Here is a 10,251-nt window from a genome sequence, read left to right on the forward strand (position 1 = left end):
AGGACATGAAAAATGACAGAGATTGTTTAGTTCAATGTTCTGTACAACGACGCGCTATGTTATATCAGAAAATTTGCTGTTGAAGGTTTCAGTATTGTTTATCTTGTGAAGAGTTTGCAAGCGTGAATTGTTTACATAAAAGTGATTTTCTATTTACTTATAGACACATTTTTCGTCTCTTACTCAGATTCCCCAATAGAATATCTGCCATGTTTCGTTTATTTGTTAGACGTGTTAACATATGACTCCCAGTTCTGATGACGACTGGAAAACTGAACAGTAACGTACTATCTCTCTCTCTCTCTCTCTCTCTCTCTCTCTCTCTCTCTCTCTCTCTCTCTGCCTGTCTGTCTGTCCGTCTGTTTCCCCAAAGCGACTGGATACAACCTGATCTAATTAACTCAAGCTTTTATTGTTCCGTGTCTGCTAAAAATCCTTTGCACAAACAAAAGGAAATCGGAAAATTGGAGCCAAAAAAACTTCCTTAATTTTTCTGTTCGCGGAAATGGAAAGACAGCGACTTACGACAAATTATTTTCCCAGATAAATTATGCTGCGGTAGTACTTTATTTATTACAACTATCTCTCTCTCTCTCTCTCTCTCTCTCTCTCTCTCTCTCTCTCTCAAAATATCCACTCCTATTTAACATTATCAGACCTTAATTGCCTCAAACTTTAATGAAGACACTTCATATATTTCCTTTATCAGAACCATTTTGGCTTTTTATCGGACATTTAAAGTCCTTACCGTAACTGGAATGAAATGACATTAAGCTCACTAATGAGAATGAGCCTCATAGGAGAGGGGGAATGGGACACAGTGAGGCCAGAGCCAATGGGACCATCGAGTGACGGCAAGTCACCAAAGTCAGGAATTGGTTGTTCTCGATTCCTTTTATTATTATTATTATTATTATTATTATTATTATTATTATTATTATTATTATTATTGATGTTGTTGTTGTTTTTACTATTATTATTATTATTATTATTATTATTATTATTATTATTATTATTATATTATATGTGGGTAGTAGACCCTCTTTCAAACAAGTATTATTGAAAATAATTGCTACATCAGCTGCATTCAGTTTATATAAAGTTTTCTCTATTTTTCTAATGACTGACTTTTCTTGGTTACTGCACTGCGCCAGTAACTCTCCGATACAGCAAGTAAAGCCCTCATCAAATACAACCCTGGAAGTTCTTTCCTACCACCAGCATTAGACGACCTACTGTGCAAAGACCAGCAACAGACACCATAGCAAGTGACACTCCCGGCCGCATATTCCTGAAGTCTGGATGGAAATAAACCTTCTCGGATATTAGAACCAATCAGAGGTGTTTTGGAGCGGTGACGTTGGGAGACTCCGCCCTCCTAGTGTTACCATCTACAAACTTTTCTTAATTTTTGCAACCGCACCAGTTTTGAAAATATTAATCTTATATAATACGTTATAATATTGGTAAATATATTAGTTATTATAGATGCATACAGAATATATGTATCAACTATGCTGTACCAGCTAGCATTTACGCTGGCGCTTATTATTATAAAAAGGTACTGAGAGTCTGAGTACGCAAGGTATATGGCACCATTGCTCAATGTAAACAAACTGCATGTGCTGTTCCTGTTCTGTAACTTCTGTCGAATTGATTGAGTCTGTAGTCTATAGTCCTCCTTGTCTGTTGTTTTCGTCGTGTGTTACTTGTACTTTAGTCACTATGAAGTGTACAAGAAATCCCGAGTTGCTAGATTTTGAAGGCAGTGGCTTCCATAATATTATTTTGCAGAAAAATCAAGATTTCGTGCGCTTACGAACTAATGCTAAATCAAGGGAAGATTTCGACAAGTGGAGAGAAATATTCAACATCAAGAATTGTATTTTTCAACTCCTATAAACTGTACCCTATTGGAGTGAAGAAATTATTTCGTCAAAAATTACTCTGCCATCACAGCAACAAATTCAAGCACAAAGGTGTGAAGAAGACTGGGTAATTCTAAGCCGGCTGTCCGCGGTGAGCTAGACTGTGGCAATTGGCGTTTTTCTATGTTATTTTACTTGCTTTACAAGAATTTAAAGTAATATTTTGTCGGCCGGTTGTAACTAAACTGTAATTGACCTTTGAAGACTGCACGACTTGAATTACCTAACGCAGGGGAGGTCTAAGCCGGCATTCCGCGGCAAGCCCCCCCACCCTCCATGGCTAATATGGCAAAATTGTAACCAGTAAACACCCCTAGGGTACGTTATGTTGGTATTTTTAGGGGTGTTTACTGGTTACAATTTTGCCGTATTAGCTATGGAGGGGTGGGGGGCTTGCCGCGGAATGCCGGCTTAGACCTACCCCTCGTTAGGCAATTCAAGTCACGTAGTCTTCAAAGGTCAATGACAGTTTAGTTACAGCCGGCCGGCAAAATATTACTTTAAATTCTTGTAAAGCAAGTAAAATAACATAGGAAAACGTCAATTGCCGTTGTCTAGCTCACCGCGGACAGCCGGCTTAGAATTAATGAAGACTGTTACTGGGTAAGTAGTATTTTTCCATGTAATTTTACTCATTCATATTTAAGAAGTCTAACCTAAAACCTAGTCTTAGGGTCTTAGGCCATACCTGAATAGGCTTACACGTAAGAGGCAGGCCTTACCTAAGATCAAAGGGTAAAACTTTACAAAGCTTGCGTGACCTATGTATAGCCAAAAATAGCTACACCCGAAAAACGTATGTTTGGGAGTGGATTCATTTTCGAAAACATGCAGTAAAATATTATACAAAAGCCTATACCTACAAACAGTAAGGGGGACCTTTTCAGGAAACCTGGGTGGGGGAACACAGACAGAATAGGCTAAAGGGCAAAAATCGGAGTTTCTGTCGTAATTTTCGTAAAAAGGTAAGGGGATCCCTGTTGGGAAACCAGGTTTTTTGGGTGGGGGAAAATAGAGATGACCGTAATTAGCCTAACACAAGGAAATTCATGAAAATGGCTGTATGGCTAACCCCCTACCATACATACAAGCTCCTGTTGCTGAATAACCACTGGTTCTAAGCAACGTAAAAACACCATACAAACAAACAATTACATGTGCGCTTACCCCTACCGTACATACGGCCCCCTGGCCAAAACGATCTTTCATAACTTTGGATGATCGGAATGCTGGGGGGAGAGTAAAATGGCCTTTGCTGATCTACAGTCCTGTTCAAGTGCAGGATTGTCATCAGTTTATCATTTTCATTTCATTTCCCATTTTTCCATCTAGCCATACTTTCATTTCAGCACTGAATGATCTTATAGGTCCCAGCGCTTGGGCTATGCCCTAAATTCCATAATCCATCCATCCTACCGTACATACAAACCCCCTACCGTACATACCAGCTGACCCCCTACACTGCATACAAGGGGCTACAACCGTTCGGTGGTCTACACTACTTTACCTAGGGACACAGCTAGCCTAGGCTATTGCTTGACTACCTAAGAAACAATACTCGTTATTGACACATTGACCCCAGCCTCTGCAGGGTGACATTACTTTTTCAACGATCATTTTTGGAACATCTGTTACTTGTACATTGGGACCTGCCTGGCCTAGGCTACTTCTTACTTCGGAATTACAGAAGGCCACACAATCTTGATAAAGTTTTACCTACCAAAGTGCTGAAATATGGCAATTTTCAGTTGTCCTCGGGCAGCCCATAAGTCCACAGGAACTAAGGCTTTAAAATTATATAATTTTATGCTTACTGAAACTAGATTTGAGTGGAGCAGACCCCTGCACCCTCCTAATTGATTGCTAAAATAGGATAAATAGGGCATCAATATTGTCCCCCAGGACCAAAATTCCAAATTTGTGACACACTGCTAGGACAAATTGTGGAGAACCTAAGGGCAGCCTATGCCATTTGGATGCATTTCTTTCAAGCTCCAAATATCCAGCCCTTCAGTCGCTAAAACAAAAATGGGTCTAATTAGTAATTGGGTGTAAAAGGAACCAGGCCTAGCTAGCCTGACCTATTTATAGGCTATCTAAACCACTTAACCTGAGGGGCTCCCCCCGACCTAATGATAGGAGACACCTATAATGCCCTACCTTAACATAGGGGGCTAGACACCCCCTTTGAGGAAGTTGAACTGGTTGTTTGGGTAAGCCAATTTCTTCTAAGCATGAACTCATGAACTCTTCCCCGATGCACAACGTTTTTTTTTTTTTTTTTTTAGCATAATTGACATTCAATAACTGCAGTTGTGAGTAGATATGTGAATTCTATTTTTAAGATTGCTCTTAGTGGTTTATAGAGACGCACACGGTTCTCTCTGCTTATATATTTATTAAAACTTTGTGCCATAAAATATGCAGCATTATTTATATATATAATATATATATGCTAATTATATTTATTTATTTCATTCTCAGTTGTGAAGTTTTCGTCGATGCCACAATTAGGATCATTCATAAGCAATCCCTTAAAAGGGACAAGCTTATGGAGTCTTTTCCATGTTTTACTGAAATCCGTGGGTGGCATAATCATCCCCTTGATTCTGCAGATGCTCTTAATCAACTGAGAGTAACATCAAGTACCCAAGATACATTCGAGAGATACTTTGAGCAAGGTAAAATAACACTTTTCTTGAAATGCAGTCAAACTTAGTGTAATGTTCTTGTATTTACCTGTTTCAAAGTTTTTGTAAAAGAATTTTACTATAATAATTATCTAGTGGAATTAAATTCAGCTAGAAAACCTCAGTGTCACAAATTATAATATTGTATGTAAAATTTCACATGGTAATTTTATATTGATTATACTGAACAAGTAACGTTAACGCTGCTGATAATGTCACTATAGTGAATGTAGGCCTTTATAGGAATGTAGAAATTATAGTCTGTGTTTATTGATGTATAATGTTATCCCATAATTCATGTCCTTTTTTCAAAAATTCTCACTACCGGCACACATGCAACAGCTCTTTCCCTTGGAAGTCGTGAACAAATTAAGTACTGTACATCCTAAGACATATGCTTAAGGCTGATATCACAATTTTGAGGGCTGCCCTTTTTCAAAATTTGTACTGTCGATATATATGAAAGTAAATTAACTGCCTTTTACCATTTAAAACTGCAAATGGCATAACTAATGATTTATTTACATAAATAGCTACTTCAAAAAGATTTGCCTTGCATGCATTCATGAATTTTTGTGCTTTTAATTCGGTATTACTCCCGAATAGACTAACTAAAAGATGTTATTAATATACAATAAAATTCATTGACTCAGTACTATGATTGAAATGTAAGTAGTTCTTCAATAATATTCATGTTTGGGAGCCTCAAAATGTGATTTCCTTGATCACCGGATCAGTGATTGCAGTGTATACTAGGACAATGCAGTAATGATGTTACTGTAGTTACTATTATTTTAAAATGATAATTTTAGCCAAGTTTTGACTCTTTCAAAGGTGGCGGTGAATGCAGTAGATATTATAAGCACTGAGATCTTGATATGAAAATATGTATATGTATCATAACTTCTATAGTAAGGTTTATTTTTGTGTTGGAATGCGATTGTCGGCTAACATTAGAATATTTACAGGTATGACAACAGCGATGGCTCACAGACACCACCTTATGAAATTAGATTTGGTTGATGATTTGAGAGGACAAGCAAACAAATCTGTCAATCCATCTCTCAAATCTGTGGAATATATGCGGACCCAATGGGTAAAAGAACAACATGGTGGATTGAACACGTTGTCTATGTTTAATGCTATCCACAAGTATGCAGCTGATAACCCAGAAGTACAGATTAAAGTTGAGCACAACGATGAACGATTCTGTGTGGTTTTGGTAACTCCCTTCATGAAGAGGGTTCATGGACATCTAAGAGAAGCCTCGGAAGTTGTTTTTGTAGATGCCACAGGATCTGTAGACCAACTGAACACAGCTATCATACCTTTTATTTGTGCAGGACCAGCTGGTGCTGTTCCTTTGGCTGTGTCGTTCACATCATGTCAAGATCAAGTAACATTGACCAGAGGTTTGTAGTTTACATGAATGATTTTATTCTTTATTTTTTAACTTTTTCAGAGGCATGTTGGGAAAATTTTTATGACTAAATAGCATGCTCTCAAATACAAAATCCATGCTCACTCACGAGACCCCGGGATTTTGGGGGGAGCCACTTATGACTTACTGTATTGCATATGGGTCTGCTCCATACTTTCATCCTAATACTGCATTTCACTCTAACTACTACAGGTATTCTATCACTAGATTCTTACCTTCACTCAGAACTCGCCTAACCTCTTGGAAAATCTTTTCTAATTGTTGACTTTGCTTTGATGATATGGAAGTTCAGTACATACAATAATATTTTCCTAAGCAAAAATTTAATTTGTATTCCTCTTTAAGTGATACTACTTTCCTGGTGCCAAGCACAGTCACCTCCAAGAATTTTGTTAGTCTACTTTTTTTCCTTACTCTTCTTTGGTGAACAAAATTTAATGAAGTATTTGCACAATGTTTTACACATATACAGTACAATGTGTAAATGCATTTAGTAAGAAGGTGTTTGTGCCCAACTAGGCCATTGTATATTACAGATAATGCAAATATGATGATTTAATTTATAATTCTGTTTGTTAACATCCATACCAGTAATAATATTTTCTATAAATTATATTTAATGTTCTGTTTTGTGCTTGGCAGGCTTTGGGATGATTAAGGAGATGCTAGGTGAATGTGCTTTCTATGGCAGAGGAGCTCCACAGTCATTCATGACTGACAACTGTGAAGCTGAAAGAAAAAGTCTAGCTGCAACTTGGCCCACAGCAAACCGTTTCCTATGTATTTTCCACCTGCTTCAGCAGGTATGGCGTTGGCTATTGGATTCTAAACATAGAATTCAAAAGGATAATCGTCAAGACCTTATGGCTGCCATGAAAAGTCTTGTTTATGCTAGTTCAAAAGCAGAGTTTAATAAGGTGTGGCAGTCTCTCCAATCCTGTTCTCTCATGGCTACATATCCTATTTTCAAAAGGTAATGTGAAATAGTCCAGTTTTAGAAGCATTCAGTGCACTATTGCTTCAGCTATCTGTCCCTATAAATGTCCTTTTTTTATAGTTCATTAAAGTGTAAAGTCAGTCACTATTGTTTATAATTCACCAAGTTGGTATGAAATCCAAGGTCTTTGATCCTTTTGAATGAAGAGTTGAACAGATTTGAAAAGAAAATTGATTCTATCACTAAGTTTACTTTTCAAATTGCAATGTTGTATGTCCTGCTGTTTAATTAACCATTTTAATTTCCTTTTGGCATATTTAAATCTTGTTTTAATGAGCATATTTTCTTAACTTTCAATTATGTGGCATCCTTGGTTAAAAGGAAGGAAGATTGGGCAATAGCTTTTCGAGCTGGTACATTGTTACGAGGGCACCATACAAATAATTTCTGCGAGTCAACAATGTGCATAATCAAGGATATTGTTCTCAGTAGGTAAGGATTCATAAGTACATTATACAGGTAATATTTGTCATTACATCATTTAAGAAAGTACATATACTGATACTTAATGAGTCTGCATATGTGTTTAACTGATGCTACTTTTTACTTTCCTTGAGAGTTGCTGAGGGTGGGTTGGAGTTGGGTGGATGTTATTGCTATGAAATTTCACAGAACTGAAGTTCTCCAACTAAGCAAGTGATGACACTGCCTTGATAGTTGCTATCACCTCTTGCTGAAATTGGTGGGCTCTGATCTTAGTAGTGAGTGTGTGTGTGTGTCTCTCTCTCTCTCTCTCTCTCTCTCTCTCTCTCTCTCTCTCTCTCTCTCTCTCTCTCTCTCTCTCTCTCTCTATATATATATATATATATATATATATATATATATATCTATATATATATATAAATATATTGGCATATATATATATATATATATATATATATATATATATATATATATATATATATATATATATATATATATATATATATATATATATATATGTTTATATATATATATATATTGATATATATATATATATATATATATATATATATATATATATATATATATATATATATATATATATATATATATATATATATATATATATATATATAATATATATATATATATATATATATATATATATATATATTTATATATATATATATATTATATTATATATATATATATATATATATATATATATATATATATGTGTATATATATATATGTATATGTGTGTGTGTGTGTGTGTGTGTGTGAGGTTTGCGTGTTTTAGACACTACATAATAATAATAATAATAATAATAATAATAATAATATAAAAATAAAAATTATATTGAAAAACTGCTCAATAGTATGAATATTGAAAGGAACAGGAAAGAACAAGTGGTATCCAAATAGCTGAGAGTTGCTCCAGTTTAATTAAAAACCTCTATACTGCAATGAAAATACTATGGGTCAAAGGTCTCTGGATGTTTTGCAGTTAATTGTATTGATTGATCTGGCAAACATGATTTGTCAGTAAGTGTAGAAACTCATTTTTTATGGAAATGTCTTACCTTGAAAGAGAGAGAAAAGAGACATATTTAAACCCATGCTGGCAAAATTTAAGAAAAAAAAAATTCTGTATATATTTAAAACTATGCTGGCAAAAGTTCAGGTTAAACTGCATTAATTTTTTTAACAGACTGCCCTAGTTTTAGTTTTACTTTATCAAACAGTTTGGATTGCTTCTTCATTTTTTTTTTCAAATGCAAGGCATACAACACGGCCCAGCTACTGATGTTTATGGTCGAGATTTTCGATGTATACATGAGGCAACGATTGGTCGATGTGGCCTTGAGTAGGCGGCATGTAAAGCCAATAATCTCGACCAAGGTTGCATTAGACAGCGTTGAATTGGTTGGCAATTCTAAATATAAAGTACAGAGCGAATCTGATCCAACCAAAAAAAATGATGTAGACCTTCAAATTGGACTGTGCTCTTGCATGCAAGGCCAAACTGGTGCTATTTGCAAACACCAAATTGCATGTGCCGAGTTTAGCATGACAGCTGTGCCCCAGCAATTTTTAAGTAGCAATGAACGTCGCTATCGATTAGCAGTTTTGGCTGTTGGCCAAGAGAAGGTCCCTGATGTGGCATTTTGTAGAAAGTTGAATGAGGATGGCGGCTTTGAGATCACTGGCAAGGCAGAGATAAAAGAAATTGTTAGTGAGAAGACAGAAAATCTGGATATGGAAGAGGAGCCACAGGATCCAATTTCTAGAACAGAGACAATGTCATCTTCAGATGATGATGATTTTGCCTCTAGGCAAATATCACATGATGTTGCAGATGCCATAGTTAGAGTCAGTGCGCGCTATGGAACTAGCAATACAGACCTAGCACTGAGGTTCTTCAGGCGTCTGGATTCCGTAAAAACTGCAAACCAGTTGAATAGTTTGCTGCATTGCACTGGAAGTGCAATAAGGAATGGTGGAGCTGGGCGAGGTAAGATATCTTGTCAGCCAACCTCCATCGCAAGACGCTCAACTGGCAGGCCAAGGGGAGCTGCACCGCTGTGTAAAGGCCGTCATCCGACAGGTGCTGTCTCTTCACAACCTAAACGTCCCCGTAATTTGGCTCACAACATTTCCTGCAACGTGGCCAATGGGAAATCTCATGGCACAAATCATTAAGTGAAAAATAGTGATATTTATGTATTTTTTTTATTGGCATATATTTGATTCAAATGGAAAATAGGAAACCTATTTTCGAATTCATATTTCTCACACTTCACAATAGTTTTTGATTAGTGTTAAGGCAACGTATTAATTTTATGTATTTATCATAGCTCTTAAGACATGAATTATTCCATTTTTATTGTATCTGGTTGACAATGGAACTGTGCAGTTTGGAGTCAATCAACTTTGGTATGATGTACAATGTGAGTAATCTTTTGTATATAATAAACTTTTGTATAAAACAATCTTTTGTAAATAATTTGTTTTTTTTTTCCTTATATTCCAAGCTATGCAGTTGATTTTAAAATTTACAATGAAATATCAGCAAAGGAAAGCTTTTTGGTATCCGAGGCTGCAATGGTAATATGTATAATATAAGCAAAGCAAAAATTTTGCATAGTTTAGGATATCTGCACAACAAAACCTGAGCATGGCCTTGGTTGTAATACACAGCGTAAATTTGTGCTTTATTACATATCTGTGCAAACTGAAAATTTTTTCTGGTATATTTTTCTTTGACTAGAA

At 35.9% G+C, this 10,251-nt stretch overlaps 1 protein-coding gene across 1 annotated transcript; it reads left to right on the plus strand.

Moving 5' to 3' along the window:
* Positions 1-1,499: 1,499 nt before the first annotated feature.
* On the plus strand, positions 1,500-10,034 carry LOC136846440 (uncharacterized). The gene is given in 7 exon segments (XM_067117224.1): positions 1,500-1,880; positions 1,882-1,995; positions 4,413-4,609; positions 5,587-6,030; positions 6,702-7,028; positions 7,350-7,488; positions 8,754-10,034. Coding segments are annotated over 7 exon segments (2,409 nt in total). The 5' UTR covers positions 1,500-1,620; the 3' UTR covers positions 9,682-10,034.
* Positions 10,035-10,251: the final 217 nt, after the last annotated feature.

The sequence above is a fragment of the Macrobrachium rosenbergii genome, chromosome 15, assembly GCF_040412425.1.
Source record: "Macrobrachium rosenbergii isolate ZJJX-2024 chromosome 15, ASM4041242v1, whole genome shotgun sequence".
NCBI classification, from domain to species: Eukaryota; Metazoa; Arthropoda; class Malacostraca; order Decapoda; family Palaemonidae; genus Macrobrachium; species Macrobrachium rosenbergii.